Source organism: Aythya marila (assembly GCF_965140915.1).
Source record: "Aythya marila genome assembly, chromosome: 8".
Taxonomy (NCBI): domain Eukaryota; kingdom Metazoa; phylum Chordata; class Aves; order Anseriformes; family Anatidae; genus Aythya; species Aythya marila.
In genome coordinates, this window is record NC_139049.1 from 31164845 (window position 1) to 31177652 (window position 12808).

A 12808-nucleotide genomic window follows, 5' to 3' on the forward strand; every position below is an offset into this window, starting at 1 on the left:
AGTGCGTAACCTGAACGTCTCCTGGGAGCTGAGTGTCTTGCAGTAACTTGGTGCTGCTGGCAGGTAAGGGGTGAGAGCAGAGGGGGCCGGCGGGGCCCGGCATGCTTTCCCCGCAGTGTGTGTGCTCCGGTCCCGTGTGGCTTGTTACACGTTGCACATGTGCTGCTGTGGATCCTCGTGCCTGCATCGTGGTCCTGACAGCTCGTAGGAAAACCCTCTCTAGCAAGCAAGCAAGCAGCGGGCGCAGCCCCTAACCCTAAGCCTAAACCCCCACTGCTTTGACCGCAGGGAGCGACCAGCCAGCCGCCGAGGCCAAAAGTGACAAAGTGCCGTCGATCAATGACTTGGACAGCATTTTTGGCCCCGTGCTGTCCCCCAAGTCCGTGGCTGTGCACACGGGAGACAAGTGGGTCAATTTTTCCGATCCCTCCCCGGAAAACGCGACGGTGGCGCCGAGGCCCCGCGAGAAGGCGGCGGCGGCGGCGTCCCCCCCGGCGGGGGCAGCGGGCAGCCCGGTGGCCGAGCCCCCCCGCGCCCTCCCGTCCCCGCTGCGCCTGGAGGAGCTCCAGAAGAAGGTTTTGGAGCAGCCAAAAGAGGAGAACGCGGAGCCGGCCGCTGCCTCCCCCAAGGATTTTGGGCCGGGACAGAGAGCGACCCCGCCGCCCCCCCCGCCGCCCACCTACCGCACGGTGGTCTCGTCCCCCGGACCGGGCGCCAGCAGCGGCGCGGGAAGCCCCAGCGGTACGTCCCCCACCACCCGCTGTGTGCCTGGCTGCCCTCGAGCCCCCTCCCCGTCTCGTGCTCCCCCCTGTGCCTTCCCCAAAGCTCGGGGGGTGTCGGTGTCCATCCCCACCCCCTGCTATGTGCGTAACACCCCCCCTGGAAACATTTGGCGTGAGCGTGCTCGTGGCTGCGTCATCTGTAGGCTTCAGAGTGAACGAAGGAAGAAATGTTCCCAGCTGGTGATCAACTTTTAAGCGAGCCTCGGAACCGTGGTGCTTGAATAAAATGTGTTGCAGGCAGCTCCTCACCCCTCAACACCCCGGGGGTGGCAGCAGTGACCCCCCAGCACAGCGGTAGGCAGAGGGGTGAATGCAGTCCCCATCCACCTGGCCCTGGGTTGTGGGGTGCAAAGCCCCAGTCCCTTTTGGAGAAATGACTTTTGGAGGATGTGGTTCAGAAAAACAACCCCCCTAGCTCTGTCTGACATGTGCGTCCTGCCTGGTTTCACCTGCTTAATTATTAATTATTAATGTCTGGGTGGTGGGGGTCAGCTTACAGCTGCTCTCCCCCAACCTGGCGGTGCTGCTGCCACCCCACAGAGCAGAAACTATACCCGGGGTCGCGCAGCCCCAGCCTGGCACCCATGGGTGCTGGGACTTCTGTGGGAGACACCAGTGGCTCTGAATGAGCTGAGAGGGGCAGGACGGGGGTGTGAAGGTGGCTGCGTGTGTGGGGACTGATGGAGCAGCCCCACGCTGCTGCCCGGAGCTGGGTTCGCGTGGCAGCAGCAGCTATTTCAGAGGATCCTCACCTCTTGGCTAAAACTTGCCTTCTGGCTCCTGTCCCTGTGCTTTGCAGGCTGCTGAGACCTGGTCCTGGGCCAGTCCCCGTGTAAAAGCCAGAAAAGCGAGCTGTAAGAATGGTGGATGTTGAAATAAATACTCAAAGGTGGTGTGAGCCTTCAGACAGCCGCATCTGGTGGCAGCGGGTCAGGGTGCGTGGTGCCAGCCAGGTTCCTTTCCTACTCCTGCTCCATCTTCTGGAGGCCCCTGCTAAACCTGGCGTCTTGCAGAGCTTTGGACTCTTTGCACGTTGCTGATTCTGGGGGTGATGAGCGTTCAAAAGCCACCTTGTGGCCTCCGTTCACTGCTGCGAGGTTACTTGCCCTGAATAATTCCTGTTTTCCTAGGCTTTCGAGTGGACAAGGAGGGAAAAATGTCAATCTTTGGCACCCAAATTAGGCTTCTAAATAAAACCGACTTAATTTTCTGAGGTGCTCACATCAATGGCCAGGACTTGTCCCTCTTCTCTCAGCAGCCTGACGTGAGGTCTAATTGCTGTAGGTCTTGCTCCGATGGTTTAATCAGAGCTACCATCCACAAAGCTCCACGAGCTATTCCTCTTGTAAGCAGCAGAAATAAAGCTAACCACAAAGCTAGAATTTGTTTGATGGCACGTCAGCCTTCGTGGCACGGTCACAGCCCGTGACGACCACACGAACCATGAAGGCATCACCATCGTGTTCACGGAAACTCTTCCAGCGAGCTGGGAAACGCTTTCTGCTCCCAGCAGAGCCCATAACGTTGCTCTCCAGCACCTCCTGCCCTTCCTCTTCATCACTGGGATAAAGCCCCATCCCTCTCAGGCCTCCTTTCTTTGTCTGACCCTATGGTGGTCCCATGAGCTGTGGGAGCCGTGCTGGGGCGGATGGAGGCACGTGGTGGTTTTGCAGCTCACAAAGCCTCAGGGCACGCAGGAAGAGCCCAAATCTCTGCTGCAAGCTGCTAGGATGGAGGAAAAGCAGCATCAGCTGCTACTGGGGTCAAACTGGTTCTTGGCACACCGTCTCCTCCTGTCTGGGCAGCGTTGTAGGGTTCCTGAAAGGATTGAGGCTGGATACGGGGTGAGGGGCTCTCCTGCCCAAAACTGCCACCCTGCAGCAGCAGTATGGGGGTGCCGGGGTCCCCATTCCCTCCCCACCACCCCATCAGCTCCTGGGGAGCAGCATTCGGGCACCGACGTGGTGCTGATGCCCCTGTCTCTGTTGCAGGTTCCTCGTCCCCGGCTCGCCCCGGCACGCCGCTGGCCGCCTGCGGCACCCCGCCGCCCCCACCGCCGCGGCCCCCCTCCCGGCCCAAGCTGCCCCCCGGCAAGCCCGCTGTCGCCGACCTGGTAGGCTTGGGGTTGGGGCTGTCTGGAGCTTTATGGGGTTTATGAAACGAGGCTGGAATGGGAAAAGGGCAGCCAGCGAGTCGGGAGTGGTATCCCCATGGGATGAAGGCGTCAGGGCTGCATGGGGTTGGGGGGTTTGGGATGGGTACGGGGTTGCTGCTCCTGTGCAAGTAGGGGTGGGTTTGGATGTGAAGCAGCACGGAGAGCAGGGATGGGGCCAGCAGGGTGGGCTCCCTGTGGCTGTGCTGCAATCAGGGTGCTGGGCTCCTCCCTGCAGCTCGGGGCCAGTGCAAGCAGAGAATTTTGGATGGGTGTTGTGGTACAAAACTATCCCAAAAAGAGCTGTGAAGACACGTGGGCACAGTTGGCACTGCTCTCTTCCCAATACCGGTTGCATTAAATGCACCCAGTGGCTGCCAGAGCTGCAGTGCCCCACTGCTCTCCTGTGAGCAGTGCAGTGGAGGATTTAATCTGCTGTTTTCCTGGATCTAGAAGAAAATATCTCCACATTAAATAACTGAAGTCGCTCAGGTTTGCACCGACCTGGCAGGGAGGCTGGGGCCAGCCGGGAGCAGCCTGCCTTGGGGTACACAGGGGTCACGTCTTCAGCAAAAGCTTCTGGTTGTTTGATGTGGATGTTCTGTGCTTTATTTCCTTTAACCTTGTGTTATTTTATGTTTTTTTTTCTACAGTCTAGGCCTTTTAGCCCTCCTATTCACTCATCCAGTCCTCCTCCGATAGCACCTTTAGCCCGTGCTGAAAGTACTTCTTCCATATCCTCCACCAATTCCCTGAGTGCAGCCACCACTCCCACAGTTGGTAAAAACAACCTCCAGCACTGCTTTTCTTTCACCTTTCCCACCTCTCAACAGCCCTGAAAGAGTCCCGAGCCCTTTCGATTTGCTCGATTGGTCTTTGGTTTCACGTTGGCTCACTTTAAGCAGGTTTTGAAAGGCAAAAAGGGACTGGAGGTGGGCGCAGCGGCCCACCAGGGCGATGCTGTCAGGGAAGCTTTCTCCTCCTGCCAGCCCCAAAAGTTGTGCAAAATACGTGTGGGTGAGGGTAGAGGTTATCACCGAGCGGAATGCAGCAGAAAACGTGCTTGTGGGCTGTAAATTTGGTCAAAACACGCTTTTTTGGGGGGGCTGCTCACACCCTGGTGGGGAGGGGGCTGGAAGCCAGATGTGGGACCCGGGGAGCAATCACTGCTCAACCCCTCCGGGTGCTTGAAATTCACATTTCCCGTTAAAGGAGGGGTGGGAAACGGGGTCTTGGCAAAGGCCCTTCAAAACCCTGAGCTTCACACATCTTAGATCATAACGAGGTGCTGCTTCTGGAGGAAACACCCTCAAAAAAAAAACACATTTCTTGCCAAATCCCTCGGGTGCCTGGTGCAGTGCGAGGCAGTCGATGCAGGCCCGAGGTCCCGCTCTCTGGGTGCTGCCGGCTCCCCCCGTGCCTCTGCCTCCATCCCCGCTGCCCTCCCGCCTGCACCCCGCTTCCTGCAGCTCCATTTTCTATTATTTTATTTATTTTATTTCCCTGTTTGTTGCCCTGAAATGTTGGTGTGCTCGGCAGGGCCATCCCAAAGTGCTGCCTGCTGCAGGCCGGCAGCAGCCGGGGGCGCTGGCGGAAGAAGCAGGCTGGCTGCTAGGGAGGGAAGCTGGAGCCCCAAAACTCTTTAAAAACAAAAACAAAACAACAAAAAAAAAGCAGATTTGCTCGGGTCTGTACGTGCTGAGCCACGGCGTGAGGCGTTCCCATGGGACATCCCCGTACGAGGCTGTTGGGGACGGCGGCGCCGCAGCCCTGAGGGAGGCCGGAGCCTCCCTCCTGCGTCTCCATCCCGCTGCTGCTTCACCCTGGAGGTGCCGTGGGTGTTTCTCCGTCCTCTGTCCGTCGGTCCCCGTGCCAGCATGCTGCTCAAAGAGCACGCTGCCAGCAGCCCGTGTGCCTGGGGTGCCGGCTGGGGGTCCCGGGGGACCCGGCAGCGGGCACGGGGCTGGCGGTGCCAGCGGGCATGGGGAGATGGGGACTGTGGTGGGGGGATGGAGGCTGTGGTGTGGAGGGCACAGCCTGTTTGGGGACAGGGTAAGGGGCTTAGGGAGTCCCAGAGCCAGGGCTGTGAAATTCAGGCTGTGCGTGAGGCCGGCAGCCCCCGCCCTGCCAAGGCCTGGGTGGGTTTTCCCATAGGATGCGCATGAAATAAGCCCTTGGGGCACTCGCTTTGAAATGTACATGTTTTCCCTTTAACTTGTATTTTTGTGAGCAGAGCTGCCTCTCCGTGTTTCGTAATGGCTTATTCTGCACCCCCCATGTCCCCAGGGTGACCGGTGTCGGGCGAGCACCAGTGCAACGCTCCCCATGCTCCACGGTGGAGGAGGCAGCGTTTTCCATCTATGATTTTTTCATGCAAAAAGATAAAAAAGATAAGGGGAAACCAGGAGGCAGAATTGGGGCCGCGTGGGCAGGTGGTGTGTGGCAGCAGGTTGGGGACCTGGTGGCCCTGTGGCTCCCCAGGGATGCCCACGGCCAGCACCACGCTCCCGGCCTCGTTTTTTGTAGGGGCAAATCCGTCAGAGTTCGTCCCAGAGCGCTCGGAGCTGTCGCCTCGTTTACGTGTCCCTCGTGCTGTGCTGGTGTGCTTCCGTGGGGGCTGCATGTGCGGTCACTGACTGCAGAGAAAGGCGCTGTTATGTCTGTGCCAGCGAGCCTGCAATTATTTTTCTCGTTAAAATTCTTCTCTGTGTGTCCCTGTGGATAGACGCGCTGCTTGATTTCACCGGGGGACTCGTTTTCGCATTCTTTTTTTTTATTTTTTTTTGCTCTTCGTTGCGTGTCTTCTGCCCGTGTCATCAGAAGAGGGTGCTCTCAGTGGCACGCTGCCCACCTCGGCAAGGCACCTGCGGGTGCACTTTTGGGGAAATCTGGCCTAAAAGTGGGCATGCCGGTGGCTTCTCGGTGACAGGCAGCACCAAGAGGTGCCACGCCACCGCCTCCTAAACTCAGGGGTGAAGGGTTATTGCAGCAGCACCCGGTGCCAAGCGCTGATCCTTCCCCAAGTGGTTTTTGGGTGGTGTGAGTGCAGGTAACTGGTGAGAACGGGAAAACCCCAGTTAGGCATCTCCTCCCCTGCGTACACGTGGTTCTCTGTGAGCTGTCTGTCCCAAAATGCACGCACACACACCTGCATCTTGCTGCATGTGCTGCTTGCAGCGCTGAGGCTGGAAGCGAGCCCCCTGTGATGTCTCCAGGACCATGGGCCAGGGCGCCTCATCCACTCCACCCATAGACAGAAAAGAGAAAACAACAAAAAAAAAATATTAAAAAATCGTTTTTAAGCGGGCAAAAATTCCCTTCCATCTGGGCTTCCATAGCTTTGCTTCCTGCTTTCTGTTCTCCGAGCAAACCCCCGAGTGCCAGCGCCCGCTCCCTGCCCTGCACGCTTGGCTTGCGGCGCCGCTCCCCGCCCCGTAGCGAGACGAATGTCCTGCTCCGTGACTCACTCTGTGTCCTTCTCTCTCCCTCTCCTGAACCTTCCCCATCCCGCTTCAACTCCCGGCCACACAGAGAATGAACAGCCTTCCCTCGTTTGGTTTGACAGAGGAAAGTTTTATTTGACTTTCGAAGGTAAGTAGCGCACAGCACGCCGCCTGCCGCTCGCCCCCGCTCCCGCTCGCTCCCCCGGGCTCCTCCGAAGGCTCCAGCCCGGGTGGCTGCGAGGTGCTGCGGCCAGCTGCCGCCGTTTGGGCTTGATTTGTGCCGTTCATCTTATTTATTTTGGGGAGAAAAAAAAAAAAAAATTCTGGGCTGAACACCAGGTGCTCACCATGAAGCCCCCAGCGCCCTCGCCAGCCGCCCGGGACCCCGGCACGGAGCCCCCCGGGGAGCTCGGCGTCGCTGCCGGCTGCAGGGTGTGGGGGCTGTGGGGCTGGGCTCCCTGTTGGGCTGTGACGAGGGGCATCCCACCACCCAGCCCCGCAGCCCCCAAGCCCTGCAGCAGGGTCCCTGCCTGCCCCTCGGGATGGCCTTGCACCCGTGGAGACCCGGCGGGGCGAAGCCATCCCGAATCGCTTGCTGCCTGCCTTGCCAGCAGGGCTTCACCAGGTGGTAAATTCAGACGAGTCCAGGACAAAGCCAGGTGGTTAGAAATGCTCAGAAAACCGACAGCAATTCTATTTTTTTCTTTTTTGGCTCATCACATCGATTCGGCTGCCTTAGAGCCCTGTGGTTCGTTGCCCATTCCCCAGCACGCAGCGCACGGGAGCAGGACGCAGGAGCTGATGTAGCCACCCGGAGGGGACGTGGTGGCACGGGAGCAGCGTGCCAAAAGGGCCGAGCACAGGCACGTGCAGGCAGTGTTGGCGAGGGCTCAGCTCCTTCCCCTCTGCCTCGCCTTTCCCTTCCTCTGCTGGGCCCTTTCCTTCTGGTGCTCGGTTGAGTTTTGCCTTTTCCAGCCCAAGCCCTCCCTGGGCTCCCATCCCCGGGGTCCGTCTGTCCGTCCGCGTGCTGGGAGCCGTGCTGGGGCTCAGGGAGGATGGAATGAGGCAGGACAGGGCACACAGTGGCCACCTTCGAGCCTGCACATCCCCACGGCGCTCCCTCCTCCTCCTCCTCACTCGGTTGGGCACGCAGCCCCGCGAGCACGTGGCAGGTTTGCGTGTGGGTTTAGGTACGAATGCTTCCAAACATATTTTTTTGGCTGGTATTTCTGGATTTCTGCAGTTCCTTGTGGCAGTGTTTCTGTAGGATTTTTATTTTATTTTATTTATTTATTTTTTTTTTGCTACAATCAGAGTACTCGCGGACCTCTATTCCCCATCTTTGTGCAGGGAAAAGTGAGGCAAATGTCACGTTGCTGCAAAAGCCACCCAGCGCTCAGGGGTCTGGCTGTTTTCAGACCCAAAATCATGGGTTCAGGTGCCACCTTCCCAATAGATAACAGCAAAGGAACCCAGCACTCTGCAGGTGCCTGTGCCCTGAGCCCCAAAGGTGGATTTATCCTGTGTCCTCAGGCTGTTTTGCCAAAATGTCATGTTTCTAAAAGCGACTCCTGAAGCAGTAACCAAACAGCCAGGCTTTTGGTGGAGGAGCAGCACAGCACATGCTTAAAATAGAATCGTCTCACAAGCTGCTGGAAAAGAATATAAGGGCTTAGAGCAGAGAGTTTTGTACTTCTCTTTTTGATTTAAAACTTTGTTTAAAAAAAAAAAAAAAAAAAAAAAAAGCTGGTTAGGCTCTGAGCTCGTTAGAATAATACAGGGGTTTTCCTGGGGAAGGGCAGAGGGGACTGAGAGCCCTGCATGCCAGCAGCCACAGGATTTCTCGGGAGGTTTTCCTGTTGCTCCTGCCTGGATGGACTTGGGGTCGCCCCCTCCTTTCGCCCTGCTCACCCCACCGAGCCCCTACACATGCGTTTGCCTGACCCACAGCAGCCGGATCTTTCACTCCTCAAATCCTCTTTTTGCTGCCTCCATCGCTTTGCAGGTGCCATGTGTGTATTGGGGAGGATTTCTTTTTTTCTCTCCCCCAAACTCACAATTACACGGCAAAGCTGCCTGCCTGAAATCTCCCTCCTGCCTTCCCTGCCGAAATGTGCTGCTGGGCAGCACCTCCAGCACCTCCCAAAGCCTTCACCCTGGTTCCTGCAGTGGTTGGGGTGGTTTTGACCCCCAAGTGTTTCTGTATGGATTTGGAGAGCCCCTTGCTCCGTGCCGGGGCTAGGATGCGTGCAGTTGGTCTCTGGATGTGGTGATTTGCTACCTCGCGGGTCGGTGAGGCTTCCCCTGGTGTAAACTGTCCTTGCTCAGCTCATCACCTTTTTTCCAAGAGGAAAAAAAGCTGAACTGAAGGCAAATGGTGTGCTCGAGACGTGAACACGTCCAGCAGTGCTTGTTAGGGGCTTTCTGTGCGTGGTGGACGTGGTTTCTGAGCGCTGCCACTCGCTGAGCATCATTTCTTCCAGGCCAGGGCTGAAATAATGCATTCTCCTGGGTCTTTTAAGATGTATGACCAGGGAGATGTGCGGCTACATTAATTTTTAACACCGTTCCAGGCTGTGCTATCCCTCTGGAAGGACAGTGCCAGCACTGGGGAGGGCTGACCCGTGCCGCGGGGAGGGAGCAGCGCTGGCGTTGTGCCTTTGGGGTTGTTGTAGGGCGTGTGGGATCGTCAGCTGCGGTGCCATGTTCTTTCACAACTAATCTATCAAAGCCCAGAGTGTAATTCAGCTGGCAGGGGTGCTTCTCCCAGGGGACTGCATGAACCCTGGCTTCCCTGCCCAAACCCCGTGCCCGATTCGCCTGATGCCACAGGGCCAAGGCACAAGGCAGGGCCTTGCTGCGGCCAGGGGCCAGCAAACACACACCCACACCGACAGCAGGGGAGCAGCAGGTGGAGAAGAGGGGATTCCTGCCGAGGACAGCCTCCCCAGGAAAGCATGAGCTCGCAGCAGCCGCTCGCTTGGCGTCTTGGCGAGGGTCGCTGCCCGCCGGCCCTGCCCGCAGCCTGCGCTGGGAGCTTGCATGGGAGCATGCTGCGAGAGAAACCACCCCGAAACAGCCCATTTCGCCCGCTGCTGTGACTTGTGATGTGCTCTGGGGGCAAAACAACCCCCCGTGTTTAGTTAATGTGCAGGCAGTGATGTATTTTTTTTTTAAGGTTGCAGGAGGGTGCGTTGCAGAAACGCGCTGGGGGCACGTTGGAGCCGGCAGGGCTGCGGTTCGCTCCCTGCCACCTCCTGGGGACGTGCTCTGGTCCCAAAGGCTCAGCCCGGGGTGTGGTGGTGCACGTCGGACCACGAGGAGGGGACCAGAAGCTCCCCTGGGGCTGATGCTTTGGGGCAGAAACCAGCACCCTGCGTGCTGGCAGCCCGTCTTGGCACTGCCCTCGGTGACGGTGGGTTGCCAGCACGCCCCAGGGTTTCGGGCAGCCCCTCGCACCGATGCCATTCCTGCAGCCCACCACGGCACGATGCAGCCTCGATGGCTTTCAGCCTGCGGAGCCGTGCGTGGGGTTTCCAGGTGTGCAGGGCGAGCAGCAGCATCCCACGTGGATGCACGCGTGGGGGTGCTGCGGGCAGGATTTGGGCAGTGCCCTTGCGAAAGCAGCACCTGCTGCAGGGAGGGAGAAGCCAGCGAGCATCCTGCTCCCTTGGGCATGGGAACCAAACTTCCCAGCCCCCCCAGGACCCTCAAAATGCCCAAACCACCCTGCACTGACCACCGTGCTGGTGCCCTGTGCTCCTGCTCATGTTTTCTTTGCTCATTTCAGGGGGGGTGGAAATAATCCCGTAATGGTGTTAGCGCTTCATCCAAAGCCTGGGGGCCTTTTTTTTTTAAAAAATATCTCCCCCCAAAGCCCCGTGTGGGGCTTGGCTCTGAGCCGGGTGCCCCCCCTGCCCCAGCGAGCGGAGGCTTTGCTCTGTTGCAGGCTCCTCTCGGGGTCCCAGCCCGCTCACCATGGGGGCTCAGGACACCCTGCCCGTCGCCGCCGCCTTCACCGAAACCGTCAACGCGTACTTCAAAGGGGCCGACCCCAGCAAGTAGGTGCCGACCAGGGGGTCCGGGTGCATGTCTGGGGGGGTCCCAGCTCAGAAAAGGGGGCTGTCACCTCGCCGTCCCCTCCCCGTGCTGCATTTCGAGCCCCCCCATTTCCTCCCCTGGGTCTCTGTGCCCGGCGCTGCAGGTGCATCGTGAAGATCACGGGGGAGATGGTGCTGTCGTTTCCAGCGGGCATCACCCGACACTTTGCCAACAACCCCGCTCCGGCGGTGCTCACCTTCCGCGTGCTGAACTACAACCGGCTGGAGCACGTCCTGCCAAACCCCCAGCTCCTCTGCTGGTAAGCCCCACGCCGCCAGCCCTCACATCCAGCCGGGGCGAGGAGGCTTTCCGTGAGAGCGGGGCGCTCGCAAAAACACGTGCTGGAAGTCTCTGTCCTCCCCAGGGCCTGGGCAGGTTTTGGGGAGGAAACTCTCAGCCCCTAAATATTGGCGGGGGTATTCCCTCTGAGCAAGCTGCTTGCCAGGCAGCAGAGGAACAGGGCCTTTCCTGGGGTTTGCTCGTTTTCTGCTCACAAAATGCTCCTGCGGTGCCTCCCTGAGCATGAGCAAAGACACTCGGGGGGGACGCGGTGTTTCATTAAGGATTAAACCTGCTCATGGCCTGGGGATGGCTGTGCCCTGCTCACGGAAAGGGTTAACCCTCCCTAATTAACCCCGTTAATTGCTCGCAGTGACAGCACGCAGAGCGACGCCAGCACGAAGGAGTTCTGGGTCAACATGCCAAACCTGATGACGCACCTGAAGAAGGTCTCGGAGCAGAAACCACAAGCCACCTATTACAACGTGGACATGCTCAAGTACCAGGTACGGCTTCTGCTCACGCCGAGCTCTGCCCAAAACCCGTGCGTGCCCTGTCGGTGCGAGGGGCGCCGCGTGGAGGTAGCAGGAGGTGGGGAAGTGCTGGCCTGGGGTCCCCTCCGTGTGCCGCTAGGTTTCGAGCCCCGAGCACGCCTGCGGTGTGATTGCCCGGCGTTGCCTCCTCTGAAACACCTTGCATTTGCTGCGTCTGTAAAATGGGATTTCTCCCTTCACCCCTACGGAAACTAAATGTTTTTTCTGTCATTTTGGAAGGTATCTGCCCAGGGTATTCAGTCTACTCCATTAAACCTTGCAGTGAGCTGGCGGTGTGACCCTGCAAGCACTGACCTCCGCATCGACTACAAATACAATACAGAGGCAATGACCACACCGGTAGCTCTAAACAACGTCCAGTTCCTCGTCCCCGTCGACGGAGGAGTAACCAAGCTGCAAGCCGTGCTTCCACCCGCTGTCTGGTAGGAGCCCTCTGCGACGGGTGGTGTGGGTGCTGGGGGGTGCCAGGACCAAATCCCATCCCCGTCCTGCAGGATGGAGGATGTAACTCTGCTCTACAAAGGGGCACGGTGTTTTCTGCTCGGGTCAGGCTCGAAGCTCCAGCTCTGCCGAGCAGCTCTGGGGCCCGGTGCATGCAGCTTTTAGCAGCTTTTGGAGGCAGCCTGGGCAGCGACTTGGTTCCTACAGAAACGCTCTTCTTCCTCTGCTTGCAGGAACGCTGAGCAGCAGAGGATATTGTGGAAGATCCCCGATATCTCTCAGAAGTCAGAAAACGGAGGTAATCCCCCAAAACGTGCATGTTGTTAGCCATGAATGCTGCGCCCAGACTTTGGCCTCTTTCTCTTGTCCGCACCCAAGTCCGGACAGAGCGACGCCTGCCAGCGCTGGCTGGGGATGATGCTGTTGAAAACCCCACAAAGAGCCTTAAAAATCCAGGCCATGTCCCTGGCGTGGCTCTGCCAACCAGAGCTTGGCCTCACGGAGGGTGTTAGCACACGGGGCACGGGTTCGGCTGCTCTCCAAGCCCCTCGCTCCCTCAGCCCTCCCTGCGTTGGTGTCGCATCCCACTGGGGGCCGCAGCAACCCGTGGGTCGCTTCTCACGTGTGCTTCATGCTAGGGTGTCCAAAAAGCACAAATCTGATGGCAGAATGAGGGGTTTCACCTCCTGCCCCCTCCTGGGGGTCCCCGTGCGCCCATGGCAGCGGGCAGCGCGTGCCAACCCGCCGGCGGGGCTCGCGGCGTGTCCCTGCGGGGTCGTAAGGGACCCGCGGGGGGCTTTCCACCCGCAGGCGTGGGCTCTCTGCTGGCCCGCTTCCAGCTGTCGGAGGGGCCGAGCGTCCCGGCCCCGCTGGCCGTGCAGTTCACCAGCGAGGGCAGCACGCTCTCCAGCTGCGACATCGAGCTCGTCGGCGCCGGCTACCGCTTCTCCCTCATCAAGAAGAGGTTCGCGGCAGGTAGGTGCCAGCTGGTGGCTCTCCCGTGGGGTGGCAGGAGGGCAGGAGGTCCCCGGGGTGAAATACCCGGTGAAATCCCCC

The 12808-nt window shown here is 59.1% G+C and overlaps 1 protein-coding gene across 1 annotated transcript in view; it reads left to right on the top strand.

Moving 5' to 3' along the window:
* Positions 1-12808, top strand: part of SGIP1 (SH3GL interacting endocytic adaptor 1) — a 33922-nt gene that overhangs the window by 20875 nt on the left and 239 nt on the right. Inside the window, exons 15-24 of the mRNA XM_082766579.1 lie at positions 289-741; positions 2774-2895; positions 3588-3714; positions 6466-6525; positions 10327-10438; positions 10582-10737; positions 11131-11263; positions 11531-11733; positions 11986-12050; positions 12563-12727. Coding sequence (XP_082622705.1) covers positions 289-741; positions 2774-2895; positions 3588-3714; positions 6466-6525; positions 10327-10438; positions 10582-10737; positions 11131-11263; positions 11531-11733; positions 11986-12050; positions 12563-12727 — 1596 coding nt within the window. The remainder of the gene's footprint in view (positions 1-288; positions 742-2773; positions 2896-3587; positions 3715-6465; positions 6526-10326; positions 10439-10581; positions 10738-11130; positions 11264-11530; positions 11734-11985; positions 12051-12562; positions 12728-12808) is intronic.